The sequence below is a fragment of the Centropristis striata genome, chromosome 20, assembly GCF_030273125.1.
Source record: "Centropristis striata isolate RG_2023a ecotype Rhode Island chromosome 20, C.striata_1.0, whole genome shotgun sequence".
Lineage (NCBI taxonomy): Eukaryota > Metazoa > Chordata > Actinopteri > Perciformes > Serranidae > Centropristis > Centropristis striata.
Window position 1 is genome coordinate 11,554,961 of NC_081536.1, and position 16,628 is coordinate 11,571,588.

General features: G+C 38.8%; 2 protein-coding genes across 5 annotated transcripts; one reads left to right on the forward strand and one right to left on the reverse strand.

The window, feature by feature from the left end:
• Positions 1-2,881: 2,881 nt before the first annotated feature.
• eloal (elongin A, like) lies at positions 2,882-9,642 on the reverse strand. Of its 3 annotated transcripts, none has more exons than XM_059359387.1 (11): positions 9,489-9,642; positions 8,650-8,706; positions 8,425-8,537; positions 7,427-8,330; positions 6,820-6,925; positions 6,566-6,733; positions 6,386-6,483; positions 4,177-4,357; positions 3,896-4,007; positions 3,356-3,462; positions 2,882-3,144 (listed from the first exon to the last, which is right to left on the reverse strand). In XM_059359387.1, the coding sequence occupies exons 1-11, from the start codon at positions 9,564-9,566 to the stop codon at positions 3,083-3,085; spliced, it is 1,986 nt and encodes a 661-aa protein (XP_059215370.1). In that variant the 5' UTR covers positions 9,567-9,642; the 3' UTR covers positions 2,882-3,082. The 3 variants fall into 3 exon arrangements, with proteins under 3 accessions (XP_059215370.1, XP_059215369.1, XP_059215368.1); XM_059359386.1 differs by lacking the exon at positions 9,489-9,642 and adding an exon at positions 8,801-9,000 and having other exon boundaries at positions 6,820-6,922; XM_059359385.1 differs by lacking the exon at positions 9,489-9,642 and adding an exon at positions 8,801-8,996.
• Positions 9,643-10,703: 1,061 nt separating this feature from the next.
• On the forward strand, positions 10,704-13,900 carry klhl31 (kelch-like family member 31). Of its 2 annotated transcripts, none has more exons than XM_059359660.1 (3): positions 10,704-10,793; positions 11,742-12,944; positions 13,032-13,900. In XM_059359660.1, exons 2-3 carry the CDS (start codon positions 11,770-11,772, stop codon positions 13,762-13,764), a joined length of 1,908 nt encoding a protein of 635 aa, XP_059215643.1. In that variant the 5' UTR covers positions 10,704-10,793; positions 11,742-11,769; the 3' UTR covers positions 13,765-13,900. The 2 variants fall into 2 exon arrangements, with proteins under 2 accessions (XP_059215643.1, XP_059215642.1); XM_059359659.1 differs by having other exon boundaries at positions 10,775-10,793; positions 11,739-12,944.
• Positions 13,901-16,628: the final 2,728 nt, after the last annotated feature.

Here is a 16,628-nt window from a genome sequence, read left to right on the forward strand (position 1 = left end):
GGGGCACAGAGGACCGATAGCAGCCCGGGGGGGCCGCCTGGCTGGGGGGAGGACACCTAGAATAAAATAAAAAATACTTTGCACTTCAATTTAAAATATTTTCAAGAAAGGCTGCCGTAAATGTGATTTATACACTTGCTGCAGGGCTGCCAATTAGGACTTTTCAATTTAGTTTGGTGCATTTTATTAGTAGACCTTCTGTCACATTACTTGCTGCATTGGCATCACCAGTCAAGCCCAACATTTCAGCTGCAAAATTCAGGATTTAAAAGCATTCATACATGTAAAATGCACTAAAGCACATGGATATCGTCACACTGTTAAAATAATCGCCAATGTCATTTTTTGTCAAAATTGTTTTTTTGCCTAAATCATCTCCTCATGAGGCGGGCCACCTATGGTAAAATCGCCTACATCCTCAGTTGATCAGATCATGTGATTTTACCCCTTTAAGATAATGGCCTATGTCAAGTGTGTGACTTAAGTGGATTTATTATGCCTAAGTCAAAATAAAATGTGACTTAGGCAATTTTTTGAACATGCGTTTGTGACTTAAGCAAGATATGGTAATACTTTATTTTGAAGGTGTCAACATAAGAGTGACATGAGCGTGTCATAAACATGACATGGGCTGTGTCATGAACATTAATAACACTTGATATGATATGAATGATACTTGTCATGTCATGTTTCTGACAGGCTTGTGTGACTCTTATGTAGACACCTTCAAAATAAAGTGTTACCATATCTTGCTTAAGTCACAAAGGCATGTTCAAAAAGTCATTTATTTCTAGCATTTACACAGTGTTATTACTATGCCAATAGCCATCCTTTGTTACATCCTTTTTGAGTGAAATGATCAATAAATGTCATATGTTACACTTTTGGTGAAGTTTTTTGTGTTTCCTGCAAAACTTGAAAAAATTAGTTTGGTGATTATTTTAACAGGGTGACGATATGTACACACAGAGAAAACATGCACACATACAGGTGCATCTCATTGAATTAGAATATCATGGAAAAGTCAATTTCCAGTAGTCCGAGTCAAATAGCCCCAAACAAGTATTAAGTGCAGTGTGTGTTTAACCTGAAGTATTTAATACCTTTTGTTAATTCAACATACTTGGACATACATACTTTTCAGAGGCAAACATTTCCATATTAAACAGACTTTTTAAAATTGGTCTTTTATAATATTAATTTTTTTTTGAGACACTGAATTTTAGGTCTTCATTAAATGTAAGCCATAATCATAATTAGAAGAAAATAAATTAATACATGAAATGTTTCCTTCTGTGTGTAATGGATCTATATAATGTGCTTTTTGAATTGAATTATTGACAAACTTTTCTATGATATTCTAATTTATTGAGATGCACCTGTACATAGGCAAAATCATGCATACTAATAAAGACTACATAGAGGCATGTGAAGATACACACACACAAAATAATGCACACACAATCATTGCCATGAATGAGAAAACATACAAACACGCACACATGCATCATGTGAAATTAAACATATTGTGTGATGTGATGCTTATATTGTAATAAGATCATGTTACATATACAAGAATGTCACTACTTACATGCTTAATTTAATTGATGTACTCTTGACAATGATGGCAGATAAGCCTAACACGAGAAAGTGGTTGTTTTCATTTAATTTCTAAATTTAAAGAAATTCCTTGCCACAAACACACACACACACACACACACACACACACACACACACACACACACACACACACACACACACACACACACACACACACACACACACACACACACACACACACACACACACACACACACACACACACACACACACACACACACACACACACACACACACACACACACACACACTTTGCTCCCTTCTAGGTCAGAGGTGAATATTAGCTAGTTCCTGTGGTCCGAGGTCCTCTTGTGGCTGGACAGCATTATTTACCATCAGGTCATTTTACCACCCCCCTCCAAGGTTAGTTAGGCTTCAGCTTGGACATAAGCCAATAGCTTTCTTTCGCAGTTCATTAATTACTAATTTTTAAAATCCTAGTCTGTTACTTAGGCATAAATAAGTCTCTTTTTGTGCCTTGACTTGCTCCCTAACATCCATTGGATCTACTTCTTACCTTGTTATTTCTGAAGAAACAAGCCTCCAAAAAGTAAAAAAGTAAAAATGTATTAGCATTTAGACAGATTCAAAAGCTCCTGGGAAAAAGCAGCTCACCTAAAGCCAATGCATTAAACATGAAGATGGATTAATGATGTAATCTTAGCAGGCTGCCACAGGTGGTGCTGAAGGCCGCAGCAGTTTCAATGCCTCCCCTCTAATATCTCAAACAGTTGTCCAAAAAAACAAAAATAGACAGGAAGGGTCCTTGAGAGGGGGCAGACAGCAGATGTCTTCCCTCATAAAAGACAACAAAATCATAGGGATTACAGCGAGTTGATTAGAAAAAATGCTTTCTTTTCTTTCTTGACATCTCAGAATTGTTTTGGCTCAAAGCCAGTTGGATTAGAGCAATTTATTTAAACCATTTAATGGAAGAAAACTCTTAAAAATTAACCCGTTATTAAATATGTGTATATTAACAATGTGCAGAATATTCTTTTTGGTTCACTTTGGGGATTTTTCTGTGATCAGAAATACACTGATATAAAAACACTGGCATTAATCAAGATTAATTAAATTAATTGTATCTGCAGTAAAGACTTGTCTGTAAATAAACACAATAAAATCTACTTTTTTAAAAATACTGAAAATACACTTCACTATATGGCCTCTAGAGGGAGCCACACCCCATTAAATAACCTACAACAAGACCTTTAAACTCAATCAGACTAAAAGACAAAAATATCAAATCACATAAATATGCTCTTTTCACTGTCCCTTTAATAGTGACGGCAATTCATAGTTACGGAGAAAAACACATGGCAAATGCCTGTGTATGAAGACAAACAACACAGAGTAGTCTAAGGTGAACACAGGCTTTCTATTGTCCAAAGTTAATGAATGACAGAGTGCACTTTCCCCACATCCACACACTGTAAATATCACGATCATATAAGAACATTTATCTGCGTCCCAGTTGCTTCTTGAAGGCCTTTAAGGACTTTGCCATCATCGGAGCAACTCCTGTGTGAACAACAGGGAAAAAAATAAGTGATAAAGTGAAGTAAAATGTCAAAAATTAGGATTAAAAAATAACTTAGCTCTATATACATAGCTTTCATTCTTACATTTGAAGAAAATAACATCACACATCATTTCAACAGGCCAGTTTGACTAGTTCAGTAAGTTGTAGCAAACATAACACTGTGTTTACAATAGTCTTTTGTTAGCTCACTTGTTTTTTTGCGAGGGTCTTGTGTATTGTTTGACACTGAACTGGTGCTGCTGGATCTGCTGGGCTCATTACTACTCGGCCTCGGTCTGTTGTCCTGAACTTTGACGCTGATAATTGAAGAAACAACAGTACATTGCTTCATTCAATCAACAGAAATAAAATTGACAAAATAAAAACAATGTACTTCCGTCTACACTGCAGCTTGTAAACATAGCATTACATCCTGTGTGGCAATCGTTGACAACAAAGGGAACCATCTCTAACCAGAATAAAACCAGTTCTAGCACATTGCTCCAATTCCTGTTTGGCTAAGCTCCGTCAAAAAGCACTCCACCATGTTATCACATGAGTCTCCGGCAGGTTATGACCCTGCTAAGCTGCTATTGTTTAGTGATCACTTTGTAGTTAAGAGCTTTTATATGGACAAGAAGCAAAGCAAGCACATATTCTGCCAACAGTAAATGTGCAAAAGTGCCCCAGAATTGCACATTGGTTTGTTTATAACCTTTATAATTAGGAAACCAGAATGCTGAAACACACCTGCACCTGAGCTGAGGCTGCTGAACAGCAGTTCCATGTATTTCCTGCTGAATTCGCACATCTCTCGGTGGCTTGGCAACAGTGTGAATAAATGCCATCTTCACCTGCCGACCTAAAAAACGGTGTCACAGTGAGTGAACAGCACGTTAGGAGTAAACTATATTTTTCGACACTGTACAATGTAAATAGAATATTCACTTTTTTTATTCAAGTGTTGGAATTAGGATTTTTTTGACAATGATCACCACAATGAGACTACAGTTCTAGTACACAGCACACACCTCTGGGTTTGCTAGAATGTGCTGAGACGATGCTTTTTGTCAGTCTTTTGAGTTTCCTTTCCCTCTCGTCAGACAGCCTGATGTACATCTCTTTCCATGATTCATACTCCTGAAGTTTGGAGTCTTTGAAGTCCCTCTGACAATGTTTCCCCCATAAGTGGTCTGTTTCTCCAATGTAGATCTGTGGAAACAAACAATTACAAGGATGACAACAATCACACACCTGTACGCTCACACTAAATTCTCCAATAACTTTTCTAATCTTTAACCCAAGGTCAAGAAAAATTAGGTCTATAAAACATATAAAGGTGATTTCAGGATAAACTGACATACACCAAGTGGCCACTGTAGGTAAACCTGCTCATTAAAACTGCCTTTAAAGCACAATGAAGTCTGATTCAGGAAAATTACATTCACATCCCTATAGGGACTAGTCCTCTTCGATTGAATGACCTAATGGCTTTTCCTCTGGATGAAAATACAGTTGGTTCACCTCTTCAACTGCTCATTAATGCAGATATCTAGTCAACCGATCACATGGCAGCAACTCAATGCATGTAGCCATGGTGAGGACGGCCTGCTGAAGTTCAAACTGAGCATCAGAATGAGGAAGAAAGGAGATTTAAGTGACTTTGAACATTATATGGTTGAGTATTTCAGAAACTGCTTATCTTCAGGGAACTTCACACACATCCATCTCTAGGGTTTACAGAGAAGGGTTGAATGATAGAAAGGAAGTAATAACTTAAAAAAAACACTTGTTACTTGTTACACTGTATCATGTATCATGAGCTACAGCAGCAGAAGAACACACCCGGTGTAACTCCTGTCAGCTAACCTAAGGCTACAGTTGGCACTGGCTCACCAAAATTGGGAGATTGGAAAAATGCTGCCCTGTCTGATGAGTGTTGATTTCTGCTGGGACATTGAGATGGTAGGGTCAGGATTTGGCATCAACAACATGTCAGCATTGATCCTGTCTACTTTGTATCAACAGTTCAGGCTGGTGGTGATCGGGTAGTGGTCAATGGTATATTTTCTTGGCACAATTGACCATAATTTAAATGTTACAGCTTACACGAGTATGGTTTATATATAGTTATGTCTTTATAACCACAGGGTATTTGTATTCTAACTCACCACGTCACAAAGCTCAAATCATCTCAAACTGGTTCCTCAACATTACAGTGAGTACTCAAATGGCCTCCAGAGTCACCAAATTTTATCTTGGAATGGGATGTGTGGCAGACAAATCTGCAGGAGGTATTCCCATGCATTTAAAGTAAACCTGGACCCTGATCCCGAAACCGCTTTATTTGGCTTTTCTAACACTTTGGACAACATGGGTCGAAATGTTACTACAGTGGTGGCTTATGGTATGGTTATAGCAAAAAGATGCATTTTGAAAATGTGGAAATCTGACTCACCACCTAAATTCGAGGCCTGGCTGAGAGAGTTGCTAGGAATCCTCCACATTGAAAAACTGAGATACGAGATATCCGGCAACTTACATAAATTCTATGGTGTATGGAGACCTATCCTGGAGCACTTGAAACTATAGTTAACCCCCCTAAAGTGTACCTAGTCTGACACATTTGACTCACTAAAGTAGACACTCACTTTTGACATTATATTGTGACATAATTTGTTTTGGTATGTTATGGTATGTGTCAAGTTTTTTTTTTTTTTGTCTCTTATTTATTCACCTATATTTTTATTTTATTTATTTATTATTATTATTATTATTATTATTATTATTATTATTATTATTATTATTATTATCGTATGTTCTTGAAGAGTACCTATTGTGACATTTGATACACTTAAATGGACATTCGACTCTGACATTATATTGTGTATACTCTGTTTTGACATGTCATAGTTTGTGTCTAGTTTTTATTTATTTGCCTTTTATTATTATCTTTATTATTTGTGTATGTATGTTATTTGTCACTCTGAAAATTGACAATAAAAATATTTTGAAAAAAAAAAGACAAATCTGCAGGAACCGTCAGGTGCCATCATGTCAATATGGATCAAAACCTCATAGGAATGTTTCATGCACCTTGTTGAATCTACGCCACAAAAAATGAAGGCACTTCTGGAGACAAAAGTGTCCAACAAGGTGTACCTAATGAAGTGGCCGGGGAGTATAAAGGGAGTAAAGTGGCCCCTAAGCGCGAGTCTGTGCTAAATTTATTATTCTTACTGGGTTGCATTCTTCAATGCGTAGCAGCTGTTCTGGTGTGCACCTCTCCAACACTGGCTCGAGGATTTCAAATGGGACTCCACCAGTTTCAAAGAGCACTGAAGAGAGACACATGTCATGACTATAAATCCAACAAACCAACAGACGGTTCAGAAAAAATCCCCTTTAAGCTTTACTCACAGTTAATATTATTCTGGAGTGTGCGGATACACTGTTGGTGCAAGCTCATCATGGTTGGGAGGAAGACGGACTTGGCACCAGAGTACACCTGCATCTTTTTGTTAAGTCGCTGACCAGTGAAGACTGAAGACTCCTCAGAGACGTCACAGAAATCAGACTCCTTCTCAACTTTAAAACAAAACAAACAAAGGAGGAGTGTCAGGGTTGAAAGAAGCAGTCAGAAAATACTGCTGTAATTTTTATTAATACTGTACCTTTCCTCTCAAAGTAATCAACACTGAATGGCTTTTCCAATTCAGGCAGATCAGCAGGTAAAGGAATGCTGAAAGGAATCAGGTCCATTACAGATTCCTTAAACTTCTGAAATATGAAGCATTATTAGTCAAATTTAATCAGACACATTCTACAAGTATAATGGCATGTTTCCAGAGTCAGTGTTTTACCTACAGCACTGCCCCCAGTGAATACTATTTTTAGACATTTTGCACTGCTTTACCTTGCCATGAGACTGGGCTAAAGCCATTCTATAGGTCAAAACCATCAGACTCCATTAACAAAAACAGTACGTTCAGAACATGAGAATTGCTGAGCTATTGCTGGTGAATCCAAATTAACCCCTTTAAACAGGAAAGTTGAATAACCCAAACTAAACGATAGAGGCAGCAGCAGACCAGCAACTTCTGTGATCTACGAGGTGAAAGTACTGTTTTGTCAATGGAGTCTGGTGGCTTTAACTAGGTAGAATATATATATATATATATATATATATATATATATATATATAGATAGATAGATAGATAGATAGATAGATAGATAGATAGATAGATAGATTAAAAAAAATAAAATTAGTATCAAACATACCTGTGTCACAGATGATCTGAACGGTTTCATGCCAGGATCTTTTCTTTGTTCCTCTTTTTCTACATTCTTCATAGTTTTGGTTGGTTTCTTCACTCCAGATTTGTCTTTTCTCTTGACAACATTCACTTCGTAGTTCAAGCATGATTCGAAAGACAAGGAGGGCTCCTCTGATTCACTTTGTGTTTCTCTGTGATTTATTTTTGCCTTTTTGTTTTTTGAATGTCCCTTTTCTTCAGACTCTTGTTTGTATTTTAGATTGCCGTGCTTTTCTTTATTTTTTTTCTTCCTTTTTTTGTTTTGGGCCTTTGAGCTCCTCTGTATTTCTGAAGATTTGTCATCTTTGACACCGGCCCACTTTGATGAATTTTTGTCACTGAATTCAAATGAAAAGGTTTCTTTGCCCTCTTTTGGTTTCTTATTTGATTCTTTCTCTGACCAAAATTTTCCACTGTCAGAGCTGCTTTTCAGTTTTTCCTTGGAATCAGAGCTAGATTTACGATGAGTGTCCTCTGTGTTTCTGTCTCCGGGCAAAGTCTGAGTGTCTCCTGGGTTTCTGTTACTCTCACTGCTTTTCTTTTTCTTGGGAACAACTGAATAGTCACTTTGATCCTCTTTGATTTTCTTTTTAAAGATGTCATTCTGAGAGATATTAGGATCTTCTTGTTGACTTTTGTCATTTTCATTCTTGTTTAATTTCTGTTCTTCACATTGTTTCTCTGAATCAGCCTTTCTACTCCCTGACTTGAAGAGGGCCTCGTCTGAAGAATTCTGACTTTTACTATGAGACGTTAAGCAATTATTGTTTAAATCCACCATTGTCAAACTTACATTATTTGGACAGTTTTGGTTGTCCGATTTGTCTTTAACAGACACACTTTCTGACATATTCCCATCTTCTGTGTGGCTGCATGGAGAAAAAACTCAATATCACAATTTCAAACGTAGAAAATTCAGTAAAATGTTAAATAAAACTATTAAAAACGTAAGCTATACATTACCTTGTGGATTCCTTAGGAACCAATCTTTTCCAATCTCTAACTAGTGACTTGGCCAGTTCTCCAGCCTGTTCATGTCTCCGTAAGGAGTTAACGGTTTTGCCAATTCCTGTTTCCTAATTCATATGAAGACACAAGTCAGTTTCAAGTCAGTTAAAGAAAATAAACTAATCCAAAAATCCATATGCAATATCAACATGGCACACAATCTTGGCAACACAGACTCACAGAAAGAACGTCTAATGTGATATCCAGATCTTTGAGTTTCTGCAAAATCTTTACAACCTGGAAATAGATTAATAAACACAGTAATGTTAGTGTGCTTGAACGTTTTTTTCTTTCATGTTTAGGACAAAAACTGAAGGAAAACCTGACATGCCAAATATGGTAGCCCTGGTTTTGGATCACAGTTGCTGATTGTGCATTCAGGGCAGAAGCTATGTATGGGAACCTCACACCCACTTCGGCTGCTCCTTTTACTGTGGACTATAAATGGATAAAGCTGCATGCTTTTATAAAGTATCCCAGTATCACTGAATTATTTTCAGGTTGTGCTCTAACAAATTGATTTGAGTTTCATTGATTTAAATTGACGTCTCATTTAAACACCGGCCTATTTAGAAGTCCATCTATGCGTAAAAGCGACTGAAACGCGCCTGCAGAGCGCCACTCCACCTCCACTGATGATGGACAGCAGCCATAAGTTGAACAACTGGAGGAGTTGCCAATTATAGCAGCAAGGCACCTCCCATTCAACCAACCTGACCCCCACAGTGAAATGCTTAAAGTGCTGTGTGGCAGCAGCGCACATGTCGCTGAAAGCGACAGCTCTCAATCCGCCTGTTTCCACACAGAAACACGAACAGGACGAGAAAATGTTATAGCCCACAGAGTTTGAGGGACGTTACAGTGTGAATGTATCAGAATTTAATTTGCCAATAAAAAAGAAGGTAGGGCCGCTTAAAAAGAACGAGGAAAGTTTAATGCAAACAATTTAGCAGTTTCTCCCTCCAGCTCTGATTTCTTTATTGTGTATCTCATAAGAAGTGAATAAACAATGTATCTACCGTAGCAGACTCTGCTGTGTCTGTCAGCTGAAGTTTGTACCGTCTGACTTTCTTCACCACATCAGAGCTGCTGGCCATCACGGTGATTCACGTGCAACCGTCCATACACACCGGGCAGCGCGCGCCCATTGATTACACTAATATAATGGGCGGAGCCGATGAGAGAAATGATGGAGGCTTTGGTTTAGAAATCATGAAACAATTAATCTTGTGTTTACGATGTATGACAAAAGACGCTGATAAGCCTATCCATGAACATTTTGTAAATATATATTGCGCAAAGTGTTTTAAAGTGTTCAAGAGTAAACGACCCTTCTGAAATTCCCCCCAAGCCTTCTAGCTCTGTTAGGAAGTATTGGCCTTTTCAATGGGGGTGTCACAATTCTACAAATTCACGATTTGATTATACTTTCGATTTTAAGGTCGATTTCATTTTCAATGTAAAACTGTCAAGCTTTGATTTGTAAAAAAAAAAAAAAAAAACATATTCGTTTTTTTTTTTATGTTGGACATAGCCAGCAGGGTCACTTACTGCAGAATCTACCTTTTTCTATGTGTTCTTAAATTTTTTTTTTTTTTTTAAGATTTAAAGCTATACCATTTTGTTAGACAATCAAGCTTCGACTTTTAAAAATCATCAGTTGATTTTTTAAAAATGTTGGACATAGTTGGCAGGGTCACTTACCCCTTTTTAATGTGTGTCTTCTTAGTTTTTGTATATCCTCTGCACAGAGAGCGGCAGGACTCACTAAGGCATTTCAGCAAACACATTTTTAAATGTGCCAGTAATGAAGTGGTGCTCAAGTGACTTCCGCACATTTAATTTCTATTTTCTCCAATTAACTAATGTTGATTTCCATTTAAATTGGCTATAAGATCATGTCCAATAGGATAAATCTTTTTATTTCACTTTTTTTCACTCAGAGTAATGTTAAATAAAAAAAAATCATCCTGGGTACTAAAGTAGATGCTCAGTGCACCACTGAGAGCTTATTCTTTTTCTAAACAACTGCCAAATGAAACTGTTCATATGACGTCTCACTGACGATATAGGTCGGGCCCCCAACAGTATGTTGACATCAACCGATTGTAGGCTATTGTGGGACACTATATATTGAGGGTTGGGGGTGTATGGTCCCTCTCCTCTGCCACATGCATTGCACAATTCTTGATTGGCACTAACCCCCTTAGAGGAGGAGTTAAGTGTATGTCTCTTTCAGCCGGGCTGACTGCTGCTCTCTCTCTCCTGCTCCAGTAACTGGAGGCACAAGTTCCTTCTTCACCAGCCTCAACTTCATCTCTCAGGTAAGTGGAGCTTTCTCATGCTTGATCGTTTGCAGTTTTAGCAATGAAAAGGCAGTTTGGTGCAGTTATTGCTTCAGCATTTGTCAGTCATTTTAGGATAGAAAATCTTTAGAAAATCTGCTCTTTTCTCATTTACTTGGCATTCAAATGGCTGATAAAGCTGTTGACCTTTTTGGATTTGTGGTTTTTACACACAGCCATGTGTGCAGCGAGCTTCAGGTTTTATAGGGATGTGGGTAGATAATGTGAGAAATGTCTTTTTTTCTGAAACTTCTTGGTTTTGTAGATAGTGTAAAATGCAGACCCAATCAGCACAAGCTTACAATAATTAAATGAAATAAAGGAAACAAACAAAACTGAACCTGAACCTCGACAGTCAGAGGACATGAGGCCTGCTTCTCATGTCTCAAAGTCTATAAAAGGAACGTCATGGGTGAGCCGTCCAGCGTTGCTATTCCTGGACATGCTGCTGATAAAATGTGACAGATGCAAAGAGGGGCATGTTGACGCACTCACTCACTCCGGCATCACCACATGTTGTGAAAGGTGTCAGTGTCTGGTAGTGTCTAAATAAATTACACTTTAATTCCAAAATGTAAGAAGACGCTTGTCCTTGGATAAAACAAGCTGCATGTGAAGGGATTTGCTTAGATAAAGGCAAAGAAAACAGTACATAGACATGATACAAGGACAACAGGAGCTTAAGAAAGCATGAAGTCATTTAAAACTTGTAGATATATTTTAATGTTTAGTCGTGACATATTCCAGCTAAATCACGCATATTTTTTTAAGAGCAAATCTGATTTAATCTTGGCCAGTTCTTCATCAGCATTGTTCATATCTTTCTCAAGTTGCATTTGTCACAATTTATCTGGCCCTTTATCCAGCTGACTGATATGAGACATCATCTGTTCATAAACCTGCAATTTTTGTGTGTTTTTTCAGAAGGTCTGGGCTGTGTTCTGCTGCTTCAGCCATGGCACCCAAAAAGAACAAGACGAGCAAAAAGAGTAAAGGAGACATTAATGAAATGACCATAATGGTCGAGGACAGCCCCATCAACAAGATCAACGGGCTCAACACTCTGCTGGAAGGAGGAAACGGCTTCAACTGCATCTCAACTGAAGTCACTGATTCTGTGTATGCCCCAAACCTCCTGGAGGGTTTGAGCACCATGAGGCAGGACAGCTTCCTCTGCGATCTCACTGTCGCCACCAAGTCAAAGTCGTTTGATGTCCACAAGGTTGTCATGGCCTCCTGCAGCGAGTACATTCGAAACATCTTGAAGAAGGACTCGTCCCTCCAGAAGATTGACCTGAACGACCTCTCACCTGTCGGCCTCGCCACAGCCATTACATATGCTTACTCCGGAAAGCTGACCCTGTCACTGTACAGCATCGGCAGCACCATCGCTGCGGCCATGCTGCTGCAGATCGGCACCTTAGTGAAGATGTGCAGCGATTTCCTCATGCAGGAGCTCAGCGTGGAGAACTGCATGTACGTGGCCAACATCGCTGACGCCTATGACCTCAAAGGAACCAAGGAGGCCGCTCAGAAGTTCATGAGGGAGAACTTCATCGAGTTTTCTGAAATGGAGCAGTTCCTGAAGCTCACCTATGAGCAGATTAGTGATTTCCTCTCTGATGATTCCCTGCAGCTTCCTTCTGAAATCACGGCCTTCCAGATCGCCATGAAGTGGTTGGACTTTGACGAGAAGAGGCTGAAGTACGCTGCGGATCTCCTGACTCTCATCCGCTTTGGCACAATCGCGGCCCAGGACCTGGTGAATCACGTCCAGAGCGCGCCCAGAATGATGCAAGACCCCGAGTGCCACCGTCTCCTCGTTGATGCCATGAATTACCACCTGCTGCCGTACCAACAGAACATCCTCCAGTCACGCAGGACAAAGGTGCGCGGCGGCCTCAAGGTGATACTGACAATTGGTGGACGCCCTGCGTTGACCGAGAAATCTCTCAGCAAAGACGTTCTCTACAGAGATGCAGATAACGTGTGGAATAAGTTGACAGAAATGCCAGCCAAGAGCTTCAACCAGTGTGTGGCAGTGCTGGACGGCTTCCTGTATGTGGCCGGTGGCGAGGACCAGAATGATGCAAGGAACCAGGCTAAACATGCTGTTAGCAACTTCTGCAGGTAAGAACTCATTCTCAGGTCTGATTTATAGTTTGGACTTGTTTACTTGTGTTGAAAATAACTGTAAACACCTCTCACATTCTTTAGATATGACCCTCGCTTCAACACTTGGATTCACTTGAACAACATGATCCAGAGGCGCACACACTTCAGCCTCAACACCTTCAACGGCCTCCTGTTTGCCATCGGAGGACGCAACAGCGACGGTGTTCAGGCCTCTGTGGAGTGCTACGTGCCCTCTTCCAATCAGTGGCAGATGAAAGCACCCATGGAGGTGCCCCGCTGCTGTCACGGCAGCTCCCTCATCAATGGCAAGATCCTTGTATCCGGAGGTTACATCAACAACGCCTACTCCAGGGCCGTGTGCATGTACGACCCCTCCACCGACAGCTGGCAGGATAAGAGCAGCCTGAGCACACCTAGAGGCTGGCACTGCGCCGCCACCGTGGGAGACCGGGCCTACGTCATTGGTGGCAGTCAGCTGGGAGGTCGTGGGGAGAGGGTTGATGTCCTCGCCGTTGAGTCTTACAACCCTAGCAGCGGGCAGTGGAGCTACTGCACGCCTCTTCACACGGGGGTGAGCACGGCTGGTATTTCCATTTTGAACAACAAGGTGTATCTCCTGGGAGGCTGGAATGAGGGAGAGAAGAAGTACAAGAAATGCATTCAGGTTTTCAACCCCGACCTCAACGAATGGACTGAGGATGACGAGTTGCCGGAAGCTACAGTCGGCATTTCATGCTGTGTCGTCACCATACCCACACGGAAAACACGAGAGTCCAGAGCCAGTTCAGTATCTTCTGCACCAGTCAGTATATAAAACGGTGGTCATAATGTAGTTTATGTGTTTAAAGGTCTCCAGCTCTTCTGTTGCAAAAGTCTTGGGCTTTAAAATCAACCAATATTCCAAGATAAGTCTACAATGGTCATCATCTTTGTTAAAAAATAATAATAACAATAATAATTACAAAATTGACAAATTTGGGAACAAATTCTTATAAGATTTTTTTCATTAGAAGAATCTAATGATTCTAATGATGCTAATTGAAGCCTTGAAATGTATCTTTAGTTTAATAATTAGTATAATTGGCATCATAATGGTCAGGTAATGTTTATAATAAAGACAAATTGAACATAGGAATTATCAATTTTATCATTTTTAGACAAAAATGTATCTTTGGGGCCAATTCAGTTGGGATATTTCATTAGCTCTTCTGTAGCAATTCTAAGTATATTTAAAGCTCAAAAAAATGAAAGGTATAAAAATGCAAAATCACTGCTGTTGTTGAGATGAATCTGTAACATGATTGTCTTTTTTATCCAGTTCTATACAAGTAATAATATTGTGTTGTTTGTTTGCAACACAGCCATTAATGTTGAAGGATTTTGTGACAGTCCTGTTTATGATAACTACTGTGATACTCAGATACTTGAACCGAATAATGAGCTGGGAAAAGTGTTGGCGTCACCTGCCAGGAGTAGGTGCTTTTGATAAGTGATTCAACACACACTACACACAGCACGGCGGCAGTGTGTCTCATGTGCAGCACTCAGTGGCCTTGTGTCGTATGTGATCGCCATAAACACTATCAGTGCAAAGAAATTATTCTGTTGGGAAAATGTTGGAGTGATGAGGGTTGAATGGGTTTAGATGTGACAGCAATAAACTATTTTGTAAAAAAGGAAAAGAAAAATGGAAGTTGGAAGCAACGTTGTCAGCCTGAGCTCTCCTGGAGAATTCCACGACTGCTCATGTCTTTTTTTGTTTGTTTTTAAATTAAAGAGATGAAGTGTAAGCTACTCTGAGCCATGGTCATTATTTAAAATCATTTCCATGCAAAGTTTTTTTTATTTATTATTATTTTCATGTCAATTTGAGAGACTTTTTATGGTGTTCTTATTGAAAAAAACTGGTTCAGGTTTGTTTTTGAGCACCATAAATCAACAAAATCTACACAAAGACAGGATTATTTTTACTGTTTTCAATTTCAGATCATATCTATTTTTAGTGGTGTTTCTTTTTTATGCTTTCACAATTATTTCAAGATTTCCATTTTCCAATTAATTAATGAGATATGCACTTTTTGTCTTTAAATCCTCCACTGGTGGGGTCAAAGAATATCAAGTGTGTAAATGTCCAGCCTCATTAATGTGTATTTTTGTACATTAATTTACACCTACAACATAGTGTAGTAATTGTAAACCAGCACCAAATTTTGAAATCTGAAATTTTGAAATGGCAAATAAAGATCACTGGCATTGAGAGAGTAATAAAGGTACTTGTAACGTTTAAGTCTGCCTTTGTTGTTTAACACAATAACAGTAAAACCGCAAAGATTTGAGCTGTTCATTGACACTGCAAACATGCTTTACACTGACAGTGAGGAAACAAGGCTTCAGGCGTGTAACATGAGCCAAATAAAGACATAAAAGAGCTACTACATCATGCTCAATACATTTTATGTGTACTATTGTCTGTGCAAGTCCATTAATCCCAAAGCATATTAAATTCACCACCGCTTTCATGTGCTATCACATAACGGTCAGCGTTTTTGTGTGAGCATATATAGAAATAGCTTGTAGTTTCATAGAGACAGAGATGTCATTACAATTTTAAATGTGATGTGGTCATATTTGGACACCAGATTTTTCTGCTGCAGATTTGGCTATTTTACTTAATTTTGTTCTATACCACATTTTCATGTCCACTTCCAATACCATAACCCTGATTATCTGCCAATAACTACACTAAGCTGTTAATGTTTGCCCTTTGCTTAGCCATCTAAAAAACATCATGTTTAAACAGCGCAACAAATAGGTTAGCAACTCTCGTAAAAGTCAACATGACTTAGTATGTCATTCATCCATGCAATTGAAACCACTGAGAATGAGAATTAAACCACACCCTTTTATGAGGGCAGATGTCAGAGCAGCTCAGTGACCTCCAGTATAACAGGATGTATCCACTCATGCATGTACAAGTAGGCAACACACCCTGTCAGAGAAGACGACTGCCGTGTCATGATTACAGCACTCTTTTTATTTTATGATGTTGCATCCAAGTGCTTCAAACACTTTAGTTTGTAATCATGACTCAGTAATTTTAATACTGTGGTGTGGAAATTAAAAGACAAGAGGCCCAATGAGTAAATAATGTGGTGGTGGTGGTGATACAGTAATTGTAGAAATAACAGCATTTGGCTGTTTTGTGCTGTCTTATTGTTGTGAGCAATGTTTTAAATATTGTCTTTCAGAAAAGGGAGAGCCAACGGCAGGTAATTAAGAAAACAAACAAAAAAGAAAGAATCCTTTCAAAGAGAAAAAAATGACTATAAACATGTATGTCCTATTAAATTATCCTGTTTTGTATTAGCATATTTTTCTTCACGCATACACATGTGAGTTGTGTTACCTTTCTACAAGCAAAGTATAGTTTTTCTTTTATTATTTCTTATTATTATCCAATTTTCAACAGTGTCTAAGAACATTAAGTCTAATCTTACATGTCTCGTCCCAAGAGTAACAACTAATGTTGAAACAATTAGTTGAATAATTGATTGATCAGTTGAAAGATAATCATGCAACAACAGTTCTGATAATTGAGGAAAAAGTAGGCTAATTAAAGAAGCCAAAAATGGCAAACAGTGTTCCGGCATCTGAAATGTGAGTATTTTGTGCTCTTCT

Excerpts from the sequence above, each read along its gene's own strand:
- klhl31 (XM_059359660.1), top strand. The coding sequence starts at position 11,770 with ATGGCACCCAAAAAGAACAAGACGAGCAAAAAGAGTAAAGGAGACATT. Across the intron at positions 12,945-13,031 it reads GCTGTTAGCAACTTCTGCAG|ATATGACCCTCGCTTCAACA; the intron begins GTAAGAACTCAT and ends CACATTCTTTAG.
- eloal (XM_059359385.1), bottom strand. The coding sequence starts at position 8,929 with ATGCAGCTTTATCCATTTATAGTCCACAGTAAAAGGAGCAGCCGAAGT. Across the intron at positions 8,538-8,649 it reads TCACATTAGACGTTCTTTCT|GAAACAGGAATTGGCAAAAC; the intron begins GTGAGTCTGTGT and ends CATATGAATTAG. Across the intron at positions 3,145-3,355 it reads AGACCCTCGCAAAAAAACAA|GAGTTGCTCCGATGATGGCA; the intron begins GTGAGCTAACAA and ends TTGTTCACACAG.